At 35.1% G+C, this 14,077-nt stretch overlaps 3 protein-coding genes across 3 annotated transcripts; 2 read left to right on the forward strand and 1 right to left on the reverse strand.

Moving 5' to 3' along the window:
• The first annotated feature begins 1,434 nt into the window (after positions 1 to 1,434).
• Positions 1,435 to 5,725, forward strand: LOC125578169 (DUF724 domain-containing protein 2-like). The gene is made up of 5 exons (XM_048740503.1): positions 1,435 to 4,978; positions 5,053 to 5,109; positions 5,180 to 5,260; positions 5,335 to 5,391; positions 5,483 to 5,725. Exons 1-5 carry the CDS (start codon positions 4,661 to 4,663, stop codon positions 5,723 to 5,725), a joined length of 756 nt encoding a protein of 251 aa, XP_048596460.1. The 5' UTR covers positions 1,435 to 4,660.
• LOC111201350 lies at positions 5,693 to 7,047 on the forward strand. The gene is made up of 3 exons (XM_048740938.1): positions 5,693 to 5,867; positions 6,000 to 6,387; positions 6,630 to 7,047. Exons 1-3 carry the CDS (start codon positions 5,835 to 5,837, stop codon positions 6,905 to 6,907), a joined length of 699 nt encoding a protein of 232 aa, XP_048596895.1. The 5' UTR covers positions 5,693 to 5,834; the 3' UTR covers positions 6,908 to 7,047.
• Positions 7,048 to 8,351: 1,304 nt separating this feature from the next.
• On the reverse strand, positions 8,352 to 13,386 carry LOC106378584. The gene is made up of 2 exons (XM_048740937.1): positions 12,464 to 13,386; positions 8,352 to 12,375 (listed from the first exon to the last, which is right to left on the reverse strand). Exon 2 carries the CDS (start codon positions 11,771 to 11,773, stop codon positions 10,103 to 10,105), a length of 1,671 nt encoding a protein of 556 aa, XP_048596894.1. The 5' UTR covers positions 11,774 to 12,375; positions 12,464 to 13,386; the 3' UTR covers positions 8,352 to 10,102.
• Positions 13,387 to 14,077: the final 691 nt, after the last annotated feature.

Here is a 14,077-nt window from a genome sequence, read left to right on the forward strand (position 1 = left end):
CAACCGTAACAGAAGATGGTATTAACGTCGCTCTTTTGAAACATATTTGTGACGTTTTCGTAACTAGTCCGCGTAGTTACAAGAAAGTAGCATTTTTTATGACCAAATTACAACTACATATGTAATTGCAAAACTGTAGTTATAAATTAGTCCCACAATAATGTAAATCTCGTAGTTGCAAAATTGTAGTTATAAAATTAGTCCCACAATAATGTAAATCTCGTAGTTGCAAAATGGTAGCCGTAGCTTTGTAACAATTATGAGACTACTTTGTTTAGTTAAAAGCAAACAAGTCACAAATTAGTTGCAAATTTTCATACATTTATTATAAAAACAATTATGTATAATACTTCAAATAATACGTGTATCTAAACATGTAATTTTCATACAATTATCTAAACCATGTAATTGAGGTAAATGTATTTTGAGGTTTAGGATAAAGTTTTGCCACTATTTTGGCACTTGTCAATTTAATTGCAAGGTTAATACAATTATTTGTAACTTTTTTGCAACTTTTATAAATGTGTCGTAGTTGCAATGTAGTAGCAAATATAGTATCATTTCTTACAATTATATAAGTTTAATTATTCTTCTTTTTTGTGCAACTTGTAAGTTTAATTATTCATATGCTTTAATATTTTACTATGAACCACTAGTTAATAAACTAATAAACAAAAAAATTAACTATATCTTGAATAAATTTGAGTCATTTAAAAAAAAGGATATAATCACACAACTAACACATTGTATTAATTTTAGGTGTATCTTTTGAATTTTGATTGTAAATTAATAAACTTAACAATCATTTTAATTAATGTCTCATATCTTAGTATATATCTTGTATATAGATAAATTATTTTGAAGCTAGACCATTCTATAAGATGATTATAAGTTACTTTGGGATTTGGGATAAAATTTTCACTATTTCCACTAGTAGTTGCAAATTAGTCCTTATTTACATATACAATAAAAATGATATATAGAGTTTAGGGTATCATTAGCTACTAATTTGAAACTGTAAACACACAATAAAGTTGCAAATTAGTCACAAGTAATAGCAAATGTTGTCACTAGTTTGCCACTGCAATAAAATGTGTTTTACTATTAATTAGCCAAAATTATTATTATCTAAATATTTTACTATGAATCTTTATTAAATAACAGAAGACACTCAAAAAAAAAATTTTATCTTGTATAAAATAGAACAATTGATATAATCTGGATATATGCACATATTCACAAAACATATGTTGCCTAAATGTAACATTCATGTGTAATGATTTGGATTTAGGTTGAAATTTTTTCAATTAGATTGTTCTACATTAATGATTTTATATTCTCTTTATTTAATATATAATCATATGTATTCTTTAGATATATTAGTTTTTAAAAGCAATCAAAAGATATTTAAGGTTTAGGGTATTGTTAGCCACTATTTTGCAACCATTTGCTTTAAGGTAGTTGCACTTTAGTAGCATAATTTGGTTGATAAAATTTGAAAGCTTGCTTCTGAGTGGTCAAATCAAAAAGGCAAGGATTGGCTTTTGTCATTCTAACGGCCGTTGATATTAATAAATCTAACGGCCACAATTTAATCAGATTCTTTTTTTCTTCCTCTTATGTGCTTTCTCCTTTGTCAGTTTCACACATCGAACCTTTTTCATTCTCTTCATCTTCTTCTTGAAACCTTGTCGCATTCTTTTATTTATCTTTTTTTTCCTCGTCCATTTCTCTTAGTCTTATTTCTCTTCATCTCCTTATGCTAGTCTAATTGATTTTTGTTTTGTTTACAGATCTGAGAAAAAGGAGCAGCTATAAGACGGGAAGAAGAAGTGGTGGTCTGACAGAGCAGACGCGCCAGAGATGGAGGTGGTCTAACGAATCGGAGGAATGGTAGATGCTGTATGTATTAGACCAACACCGGTGGCTCCACGACCAGATCGAGTCGTGGCTCCAGTTGGAACCACTCCAAGTTGTCGCTTCAGATGGAACTCCGAGTCGTCGTGGGCCGTGCAACTGGAGCCGGTGGAGAAGCTGGTGGGAGGCCGAGATGTTGATGGTGTATTTGTGTATATATATGTGTATTTATCTTTGTAATTTGACCTTTTAATTATATTTAAATTAATATTAAATTTTGATTCTGAAACTTTTTAAAATTATTAATTATCTTTTATAATTTAGGGGATTCAAACTAATAATTTATCAACCATTAATTTGTTAAAAATATAAATAATTTGTTGATATATAATCATAAATACTTGTGACTAATTTGTAACTATATATAAATATTGTAGTCACTAATATTAGCAACTAACTTATAACCAAATTAGAATTGAGACTAATTAGCAACTACTTTTTCAAGACTAATGCGTAACGAAAAAAAGTAGTCTTAAATTTTGTCCAACTACGACGATAGTTACAAATATGTCGCTAGTTTACTACTGATTACGTAGTTTCACCGTAGTTTCTCTTTTGCAACTAATTTGCAACTAATTGTTTTTGCGACGAAGTTTTTTTAACTACATCTAGTAGTTGCAAAATAGTTACATTTTCGATATTTGCAACTATCTTGTAACCATTGTTGCAGTTGTAAAATTGATGTTTTCTTGTAGTGAGAGGGACGTTTTTGGGACCGGTGATCAAGCTTGGAGAGAGGTCTTTGAAATTATCAGCTAAGATAGTGCACGCAGTTCTCACCAAAAGCATCAAGACAGTGAAGAGACACGAAACATGGTTCCATTTTGGTGCTCAGCCAATGAGGTTCTCTATAAGAGAATTCCACATGGTGACTGGTTTGAAATGTAGTGGTGAAGCAAGAGAACCACGAGAGGAAACCGAGAAATTTAAGTGGGACTTCCTAAAAGGGCGTACTCATACAGTAAAGGACGTGGAGAAGCAGCTCAGAAACACAAGAGAAGATGCTTCTGATGAGAGATTCTGCCTTGCAATGCTCCTCCTGATTGAGAGCATACTACTACAGAAGAGCCTTCTCGACGGTGGCACAACTTTTACTTTGGATTATGTGAAAATAGCGCAGGATATGGATGTCTTGATGACATACCCATGGGGGAGAACAGCTTATAATTTGCTGTTAAAATCACTTCAGAGAGCTGTCGACAAAAGCCTCGACAAAAACAATTATGATTTGCAAGGATTCCCTATGGCATTTCTTATATGGATACTTGAGTCAGTACCTTTGCTACAGTATGCATTCAGTCAAGTTGTTCCTATTCTGAGCGTTCAACCGTCTACCCCAATATTTTTGTGTGAGAAGTACCTTCAAATAGCTTCTCCACAGCTGATAGATGTTCTCCTAATTGAAATCAAAGATCATGTAAGTTTTTACATTATTTTTTTCTTGTTTCTGTTTTGCCTTATGATTCTCCATTTAAAAGCTAATTATTTTTATGGTTTCAGCTTAAGGTCACATGCATCCTACCTCCTATTTCTAATGATCCAGAAGCTGATGTTTGCATGGAAGACGAAGGTAATAAAGATCTGGATGACATGGCCGATTTATCCAAGAGAGGTTATAAGTTTAAAATTAGAGATTGGCGAAACATGTCAGTAGACCTATACGGTGCTAATGAACAAATAAGAAGAGCATCTTTACTGTTTGGGAATGGAGGGATGAGTCAAGCTTCTTCTTCGTATCAGGAGGAGTCTTTGGAATCAAAGATCAACAGAATCATCGAGATGGTGGGAGATAATTTAAGGATCATGAACGATCGTTTGTGTTTGATTGAAAAAGACAGGAAACAGATTAAAGAACGTGTGACAAAACTAGAGAAACTACAAAGAGTTACTTCATATGAAACTCCAAACAATGAGGTAACTTTTTTTTCGGAAATTAAAATTAATGTTTATCTAGTTCTTGATTCAGTTTTTTTTTTGAGTTGTCAAGTAATTTTAGAAGATGTTATACATATTTAGGATTGCCTTCCTAATTTTTGTTGTACTTGCACAGACTGACACAACTCCATTTCATGAGACGGCTTCCAGACAAGGTGAAGCCAATGCAGATCAAGCAGATGAACAACTTAACAATGAGGCAAGTATAATTTTGAAAACTGTTGGTATTTATAAAATTATGAATTTGGTTGTACTTAAATTAATTTTTGGAAGTTCTTGTACGTGTTCATAATCCCATTCCTGACTTCAGGATACACGAGAGCCTATGAATGAGATCACGAAAGAGACACCTGGTTCTCCAATAGCTCAACAGAATATTGAGACTCCAGTCCTTACTCCAATTCAGACGCAGCAGGTACCTTCTTTAAAAAATTGGACTTTTCAAGTAATTTTTGGAAGCCCTTGTACGTGTTCATTCAACCATTCCTGAATTCAGGAGACTCACGAGCTTATGAATGAGATCATTTCACCAAACATTTCCGACACACAGCCAAATACCCGAGCTCGCAGAAATCTTTTAACAGAGCAAAATAAGGTATTACTTTCATTAAAACCTTTAATAAATATACAGCAACTATCAAAATGACTGGATATCCTTGAATCTAAACCATCACATGATGTAGAAAGCAGAGTTCAAAATCCCTTTGAGATCGGAGCAAATGTGGAGATTTCATCACAAGATGACAATACTTGTCATAAATGGTATCCAGGAAATGTGTTGGCAACATATTTGGTTGATGGGGTTGAGATGGTGAAAGTTGAGTACTCCGTCCCGTCTCTGGACGAAAAGAAGAGGAAAAGGAGTGTTGAGACACGTGTATCAATTGACAGAATACGTCCTCAACCACCACCTGAGAGACCTGGAGCGAAGAAAAGTTATGAGCTAATGCAGGACGTGGAGGCGTTCGACAATGGTGCCTGGTGCGCTGGAAAAGTTAAAGTCATTTTGTTTGATGGCTCGTGTTTTGTCTCTTTGAACAATTCTACTGAACAAATTTACTTCAACCATTCTGAGATGCGAAAACCAAGAAAATGGGTAGATGGTGTTTGGGAGATGACAAAAAAGGTAAAACAAATGCCTTGGATCACTTGAATTGAAAAATAATGTCATTTGTTTAATATCTCGGTATTGATTTTCAGATGGAAGAAGAGCAGACGCAGAGTGTGAATCCAAGTGAAGGAGATGGTGATAAAAAGGTATGAAATATTTATACATCATACTAGGAATTAAGATATAAATGTATCTGAATTTTTGTCATTCAAAAAGGGGAAGGCGAAGGCTGTCGCTTGTAAGAAAAATGAAGCAGCTGGTCCATCAGAAGATGGTGTTGGGAAAATGGCAAAAGAGGTAATAAAAATGAATAAGATCCACTTGAATTGAAGTTCAGGTCAATAGTTTGATATATCGGTTTTGTTTCACAGATGGAAGTAAAGCAGGGTAAGAGTGTGAAACCAAGTCAAGACGATCATGCAAAAAAGGTATAAAAAATATTTTTACTTCATATTAGGAAGGCATTCAAGTATAAAGATAAAAACGATCCTGAATTTTTGTCTTTATTTTTAATTAAAGGGGAAGCCTGATGTTGGTAAGAAGAAGAAAGCAAATGCTCAGCCAGTAGATTTGCTTCCTTTTCTACAGCGAAAAGAGAAGAGGCCAATACGACCTAGAAACCCTCCTATACCTGTAACACCTGAGGTAATCCTTCCAATTGATCCATTTATGACACCTGAATTTCCTTGGTTTTCAAGGCTTGCACACTGGATGGATCTACGGGGCAATATCGTGTGTAAGCAACTTTTTGTCCTTGCATAAATATTCCTAATTTATTTTGTAAAAATTTTGACTGATACTAGTTAATTTTATCAACTAGAGACCGTTTTATATCAATGGAAAAGAAATTGAAAAAGAGTTCTTTCAAAAAATGGACGATGCAGAAAACAATCTCAACAAAGAGGTAATCAACACTCTGTTCTGTCTTCTATTTGATTGTGTCATATGTTTAGGAAGAGGTTGAGTTGAGCTATGCTAGATGTCCATGTTATAGCAGTTCTATATGAAGTTTCTAACTATATTGTTACATTGGCAGCACATAAATGTTGCATTTGAAATGCTAAATTGTAAGAGGGTTGAGCAAGGTGCTTGGTTCCGCAACAACAATCTTCCAGCAGCATGCTTTGTACCAGTCAAATTCTTAGAAGTGGTTGGGTACGCTTATGAATCTGTCAGGAAGCCACATAAGAAAAAACAAACGTTATTGGAGGGCTGTGTAGGCGAACTTGTGAAAGGTTTAATACATCCAAAGAAGGTATGGCTGGAAGATGTTGATGTTATATATGGTGTCATTGAAGATAAGTTGAGCTATCACTATATTGGGGTGGAGATACAATTGATGGACAACACAATCACACTCTTCCATTGTGGTCTTCCAAAAGCAAATATCAAACGTGCTCTTAATCAAATCCAAGAACTGGCAGGTAAAAACTCTTTGTGATTTATTAATTTTATCATTCAGTGTAGAAAAATCAGTTTAATTTATATTGTTACATTGATAATGGATAGGATTGTGAAAGTATGCGTATCCTGAAAAAAGAATTTTAGCTAATTTAGAAAATAAAAGTTTGTCACTTGCTGCTTGTGCTTGTGATGCATTTTTACATATTCATTTTGTTGTCTGTTGGTGATTGATTTATTGTATAATTTTGGGTATTTATGACAGTGTTGATTAGTGCCATAAAGATGGAACTTCTTGGTGAAGAGGTTAATTTCGAAGATATCAGTCCATTTGAAGTTAAGTTTGCAGAAGGGCTTCCAAAGACAAAATTTCCATACAACTGTGGTATTTTTGTTGTGAAGATGCTGGAATGCAGGTCACTGGGATTGAAGAGCATGGCTAATATAAATGATGAAACTGCGATGGACTTACGAAGCAAGCTATGTTGTGAGATCTTCGACCAGTGTATGGATAAAGATTTCCAGGAAGGTCAAAGGAAGTGAAAATGTCATATTTGTTCTGTTTTCTACTCTGTTTTTCTACTTTGATATTAATTATCCCTAACGTTTAAGTTTAAGTTTGTAATGAATTATCCCTAACGTTTTTTTCATTTAGATTGTTATTGAAAAATTTTTAGGATGTATTGATGAATTGTCAAATGCTTATGGTACTTTTAGGATGGGTTTCCAGAAAAAGAGTGAGAAAGCAAAATGCACCAAAGCCTAGCAAATTCCTTTAAAGTTTACAAAAAAAATGAAAAAGAATGTGATCCGATGTTGATTGAACTCGTGAACTCTCGAAAGATGAATCAAAGTGTGCAGTCATTGTGCCAAGGGTGTTATACTTGCCAAAAGCTATAATAAAACGAAAATAACTTTTGAATATTTAATTAAAAACAGAAAAAAGTGTAAGTATACACAACGGGGATCGAACACGGCTTATTGTGTGATAAGGGTACACTAAGAGTAGAAGGGCTTGCCACTAGGCTATGGTGGATATTCGATAACAGAGTAAATGTGAACTTATTTATTCACAGACGATAGATTTATATAATCTGGATATCATTTTATGTATTCAGGATGGCTTTCCAAAAACAAATTCCTTTAAAGTTTACAAAAAAAAAATGAAAAAGAATGTGATCTGATGTTGATTGAACTCGTGAACTCTCGAAAGATGAATCAAAGTGTGCAGCCGTTGTACCAAGGGTGTTATACTTGCCAAAAGCTATAATAAAACGAAAATAACTTTTGAATATTTAATTAAAAACAGAAAAAAATGTGAGTATACACAACGGGGATCGAACACGGCTTATTGTGTGATAAGGGTACACTAAGAGTAGAAGGGCTTGCCACTAGGCTACGGTGGATATTCGATAACAGAGTAAATGTGAACTTATTTATTCACAGACGATAGATTTATATAATCTGGATATCATTTTATGTATTCAGGATGGCTTTCCAAAAACAAATTCCTTTAAAGTTTACAAAAAAAAAATGAAAAAGAATGTGATCTGATGTTGATTGAACTCGTGAACTCTCGAAAGATGAATCAAAGTGTGCAGCCGTTGTACCAATGGTGTTATACTTGCCAAAAGCTATAATAAAACGAAAATAACTTTTGAATATTTAATTAAAAACAGAAAAAATGTGAGTATACACAATGGGGATCGAACACGGCTTATTGTGTGATAAGGGTACACTAAGAGTAGAAGGGCTTGCCACTAGGCTACGGTGGATATTCGATAACAGAGTAAATGTGAACTTATTTATTCACAGACGATAGATTTATATAATCTGGATATCATTTTATGTATTCAGGATGGCTTTCCAAAAATAAATAAGCAAATCAGATAACCAAGTTACAAGAACACTAGGCCAAACCATTACAAAATAGTGAAAAACATTGAACAAGTTTTTTATTTAGGTTGTTAATTGAAGAAACAACACAAGAGAAACAAAACTACTTATTCATTTAAAATAAAAACTGAAAATCAAACATAATGTGGTCCTTAAAAACATAAAAAGAGAAGATGATAACATGAAATTACTCATGACACAGCCAACTTTCGCCAAGTTTATCCCAATCAGGGACTTTGACCTTCACATCAGCAAGCATTCCTTCCGCTTCCGAGTGCTCTTCTTTGAGTTTCTCCAACTCAGCAGTTAAATCAAATTTTCCATCAGCTTTGATAATATCTTCAAGCAACTCGATTTGGACAGCAATTGAATTTGCTTTGCTGGATGCCAGATTCCAATCATTCTCAGATAGCCTGTATTCGTTGGACAAACGAAGAAGAACCCTGTAATGTACCACAGTTTCCTTCTTCCCCTTATTGAAACCTTCGGCGGCATCACATCCGTAAACCTCCTCTATGGGACGCTTCATCATCTTCTTTGAACTTCCTTCCATTGAAACTTTGTCCTGCAACAAAATCGAAACTAAGATGTTACGATAAAATAGAAATAGAAAAAAGTTCATGAATTGAATGGAAAATGAGAAAAATCGAAAACTAACTTGTATTGCAAAAGGATAAATCAGACGAAATGAAGTGAGTGAATAAAAGGTCTGATATCGTCCCTTATATTTATAGAACTAAAAGGAACTCTTCGATTATTGAAGTCAGTTAAAATAAACTCTTGATTATTGTGGAACTCTTCGATTATTGAAGTCAGTTACTGAAATAACCAATCATATAACAGCCAATCTTGACGAAAAGAAACTCTTCGGTTACTGAGTTACATGATGTCGTTTGGAAGAGACTCTTCGATTCCTGAGATATATGTTTGAACAAAAAAAAAAAAATCAACCATTACTCGTAGGAGAGTCAAACCCGGGTCGAACAAATGTTTCGGTATCATAGGTTTCGTGGTTTAGCCGCTAGGCTGAGGAGAATCATCTGTTAGTTGCTTCCACATAATTGAATTTAGCCATACAATTTATAGTATAATACATTGGAAAGATCTTTGATAGTTCAGGATGGGCTTCCAGAGTATGCATGAATAATATACATGAATATTAGTGTGCTTCTTTCTTAAACTAGAAAAAAATGAAATGAGATCAAAACTAAGGATTAATATCTACACATTTGGAAAATTTGATAATGTGATTTGCAAATTTTGGAGGAAAAAAAAATATATATACACATCTCATAGGATTCGAACCTGAAGATGACTAGGAGGAAAGAGGGAATTAAGGTGTAGTAGCCACTAGGCCAAGTTAATTTCAGTCATTACATGTTGTAAGTAAAGTAATATATTTCTTTTATTTTTATTCAACTTAAATTTTTTTAAAAAACTCTGATTAGTAGGGGAATCGAACCCGGGTCGAGTCAAGCGTTACAATTTCGACAGATAGGTGTTTTAGCCGCTAGACCGAGGAGAATCATCTGTTACACTTTTCCACATAATTATTCTTAACAGAAAATGTTGTATTATAAACCTTGGAAAGGAAGTCGGTATTTCTGGATGGGATTCCAGAATAGTTGAATATTACTGTGTTTTTTTCTAGCAAAGAAGTTTAAATTAAGAATTGAAATGAGATCAAAAGATAATGTTGTATATTACAAAAGTTGGAAGAAATCATACTTATTCAGGATAGGGTTCCAAAAGAAAAAATGTATATGGTCTTGTGCATATCATGTAACCATCAAATAGCCAACATCCAAATAATAATCGATAAAAATGTAAAAATGTAGAACTTCATCCTATAGGCCTCTGGCATGTGATCTTGTTGTGCCCTCCTGTGCCACATCTGCTGCACTTGTGGGACTGAGATTTAGATCCAGGAACCCCAAACTCGCCAACGGATCTCTTTCTCTTTGTAGGAGGGCGTCCACTTTTCTTTTTGGTAGCTGGAGGTGGGCAAGACAGTTCATCAATATTCTCTGGATAGGTGGACGTTGACAACTCTCCACCAGGATGTATGCTTTCAGCATAAGCTTTAGCCCACGTTTCTGTCAAGTGAGAAGCATCAACAAAACGGTTTTCATCTCTCTTGATATGCTTAGCAGCAGCGATGGCATGGATGCAGGGGATCTTGTCAATGTCGAAAACATTACATGTGCAATGCCGCTTCTCCAAGTCAACAACAAACTTCATTGTTTCATTCTTCACCTCAAACTCGCTTCGATCAACTTGATACACATTCAACAACATTGCGGCCCCTAACCTAGATACCAATTTCTGCACAACTTTTGGAGTAACCAGGTGCTTATGTTTCGCAGCCGCTTCGCGTCGCTCAAAAAACCAAGTGGTCATCGTCAATCTGATAGTTTCAAGGAGAGAGATAATGGGCAACTCACGAGGCATCCTCAACATAGAATTGAGAGACTCTGCAATGTTGGTAGTCATGATATTATACCTGTTCGCAGGCGCATAGCTTCGTGCCCACTTCCTAAAATCAGACTCTTCCAGATACTTAGCCAATTCAGGACATTTATCCTTTATGTCCTTGAAGATTAACCAGAACTCGTGACACGTATAGGCATCAGCAGCGCTTTCCACCAGAGGTAGCAACCCAGTCTTCGCATATGTAGGAGTGATGTTGCGGAGCAGATGGATCCTGCAAATTCCATGGTGAGATAAGGGATATACATCCTCCAACGCTGAAGAAATGGAGTTAGCCCTGTCTGATACAAAAACAAGATCCGAAGCGTCCGGGATCTTCTGGCTCAAACCTCTAAAGAACCATTTCCAAGAGGCGCCGTTTTCTGCGTCAACCACTGCAAAGGCGAGAGGATATAGATGATAATTCCCATCTTGAGCACAAGCTGCCAATAAAGTCCCATTGAATTTTCCCTTCAGAAATGTACCATCTACTGCAATAACTCTCCTCATCAATGAGAATCCCCTTATCGATGGACCAAAAGCCACAAATGCATACTTGAACTTTCCTGCAGCATCAACATGTTGATAAGTCAAGGAACCAGGGTTTGTTTCTGTGATTTTATACAACCACCTAGACAAATTGTAATAGCTGTCTTCAGGAGTCCCTCTAACCAAAATCTGAGCTTCTTCTCTCACTCTCCAAGCTTGTTTGTAATTGATGTGAACACCATGCAGCATCCTGACCTGTTCAATGATCTGTTTCGGTTTGAGACCTTCCTTTTTTTCTCCATAATTGCTGGAAATCAAAGAACCCAACAACTTTGCAGATGCTTGTCTGTGGTTGGCTTTCCTGTGTGTTGTATCGCATGTATGCTCATGAACATACTTTTTAACAACGAAAAAATCTGAAACAGGTAGCTTGATAGCACGCATCCTCCACGTGCAATTTTCATCAACACAACTCAAAAGCACTCTTGACTTGTTAGAAGAGACAGTCTTGTACTCAAACTTCCACTCTAAAGCCCATTTCTTCATCCTCAACATCAACTCTCTCTTTGTCTTAAAATAGCTATTCACCTTAATATCGCCAGCTACTCTCGTGTTTGGTGAAAGTCCAATATGGACAGGGCTAAAATCCGGAAGAGCATTCAGAGGAACTGTAGAAACACCTTCATATAGAAGACTCTGCAAAAGTCAAGTAGTTCTGTAAGGCATAATACTTGATTATGAAGCATATCATGCAAACACAAACAGAAAAAGGGAATTAGGGACAATGTACCTGTTTTTCACTCTGCACAGTAGAAAGAATCACTGGATTGGCATTCAATGGAACAGTAGAAGCAAATGTATCAGAAGCTTGAATGTTACAGCTAGCTGAATCAGTACTAAAATCTGGAAGAGCATTCAGAGGAATTGTAGAAACACCTTCATATAGAAGACTCTACAAAAGTCAAGTAGTTCTGTAAGGCATAATACTTGATTATGAAGCATATCATGCAAACACAAACAGAAAAAGAGAATTAAGGACAATGTACCTGTTTTTCACTCTGCACAGTAGAAAGAATCGCTGGATTGGCATTCAATGGAACAGTAGAAGCAAATGTATCAGAAGCTTGAGTGTTACAGCTAGCTGGATCAGTACTAACCTGCAAAAGTCAAGTAGTTCTGTAAGGCATAATACTTGGTTATGAAGCATATCCTGAAAAGTCTAAGTAAGAAAAAAATCATACAAACCTTAACACACAAACGACAGGTTCCATCAAATGCTCTAGTCTTGGAAATGAAAGTTCTGAGCTGACGAGTATTACCTATCGAGAGTGGGGGGAAACTTTCAATAATACATTTCATATCCAATGAAAAACCATAACTCAAACTGATTTCTTCCTCTTTAACACTAAAATCTTCAGAGACAATCTTCATCAAATCTTCATACAGTAGATCTTCTTCTATGGAAATGATTGATGCATTCCTCTTCAAATCAACAAGAAACTCCCACTGGAGAGATTCTTTTGAGATCCATTGTCCACAGATGCACAAAACTTCCATTGTTCTACAAAATCAACTTCAATTCATCAACAAATGAATAATATATAACAAAACCTAGATAATGTATAACAAAATGAAATGATTCAAACCTTAATCAAATCAGACACACGAGAGAGAGAATGAGATGAATAGACGTAGAAACGACAGATCAATTGAGAAACGACGACGACGATAAATAAACGGAGAGACGACGACGACGGATCAACGGAGAGGCGAAGACGACGACAGAGAGACGACGACGACGACGACGACGGAGAGACGACGACGAAAGACAGCGATGAGGAGAAGAAGAAGCGATGAAACGAGGACGGCGACAATTGATTTCAAATTTGTTTTTTAAATTAGTTAAAGAAGAGGGCATAAGGGTAAATTGCCCCTTTAATGAAACCTATTTTTGTGACTTCTGATCCTGAGTGCTAGTTTGGGGAGGAAAACTTGGTTTAGTGTTCTTTGTGTCATTTTCTCATTATGTTATTCAAAAATATTTTACATCATAATATTTTAGAAATAAATATAAATCTATGTATATAGTTTTATGAATATATGAATTTTTCAATTTTATTTTACAGAACAAAAATATTTATAAAAATAAAAACTTTATCTTATATCAAAAATTTAAAATTTAATTAGTTATTTAATATTTCAAAAGTATAAAATAATTTATTTCTAAGAATTTTTGAATTGATAATATATTTATTTACAATTTTTTGTAAAAATATTGAACACGCAAGTGCAGGCTAAACACCTAATTGTTTTTAATTGTAACGGCTAGGTAAGATGAGGTTTTCTTTGATGGAAGAGGTGGGCAAAAATGTCAATGATATATGTCACACCTATGTGAACTCAGCTTGTAGTTGATTTCTCTGTTGCAGGTGGAACGTTAATGAACATCCATCTACATAGCACCCTTTCAACAGTCTCGAAGATTAACCATCCATCTATTGTACTACCTTTGGTGAGAGCCTGCTAATAACGTAGGAAGGTTACGTGGGTGTATTTATGGAATGAATTAACGGTACATATATTGTAGTAATTTTCGGTGCGTTTGATGTAAGCGTGCCCCTTCACGTCATGATAGTCTTATATAGTAACTTAGTTAAATTACAGTTTCAAGAAGGCTTAAGATGTTAGTGTTTGCAAGTCGAGGAAGGGAACGTGTAATTCGATGTGAATTAGATGTGAATCAAGTTTGTAATTCTTCACCAATTCATTCGTCGCTGGGGTAAGATATGGTATACCTATACAGTTAGTGCTATCTGCAGACTACAGGCTACGATGTAAACTTGAAAAGCATGTAAAGTC

This window comes from Brassica napus, chromosome A9 (assembly GCF_020379485.1).
Source record: "Brassica napus cultivar Da-Ae chromosome A9, Da-Ae, whole genome shotgun sequence".
Classification (NCBI taxonomy): domain Eukaryota; kingdom Viridiplantae; phylum Streptophyta; class Magnoliopsida; order Brassicales; family Brassicaceae; genus Brassica; species Brassica napus.

Excerpts from the sequence above, each read along its gene's own strand:
- LOC125578169 (XM_048740503.1), top strand. The coding sequence starts at position 4,661 with ATGGTGAAAGTTGAGTACTCCGTCCCGTCTCTGGACGAAAAGAAGAGG. Across the intron at positions 4,979-5,052 it reads TTTGGGAGATGACAAAAAAG|ATGGAAGAAGAGCAGACGCA; the intron begins GTAAAACAAATG and ends ATTGATTTTCAG. Across the intron at positions 5,110-5,179 it reads AAGGAGATGGTGATAAAAAG|GGGAAGGCGAAGGCTGTCGC; the intron begins GTATGAAATATT and ends TCATTCAAAAAG.
- LOC111201350 (XM_048740938.1), top strand. The coding sequence starts at position 5,835 with ATGGACGATGCAGAAAACAATCTCAACAAAGAG. Across the intron at positions 5,868-5,999 it reads AAAACAATCTCAACAAAGAG|CACATAAATGTTGCATTTGA; the intron begins GTAATCAACACT and ends TTACATTGGCAG. Across the intron at positions 6,388-6,629 it reads TCAAATCCAAGAACTGGCAG|TGTTGATTAGTGCCATAAAG; the intron begins GTAAAAACTCTT and ends TATTTATGACAG.
- LOC106378584 (XM_048740937.1), bottom strand. The coding sequence starts at position 11,773 with ATGTTGAGGATGAAGAAATGGGCTTTAGAGTGGAAGTTTGAGTACAAG.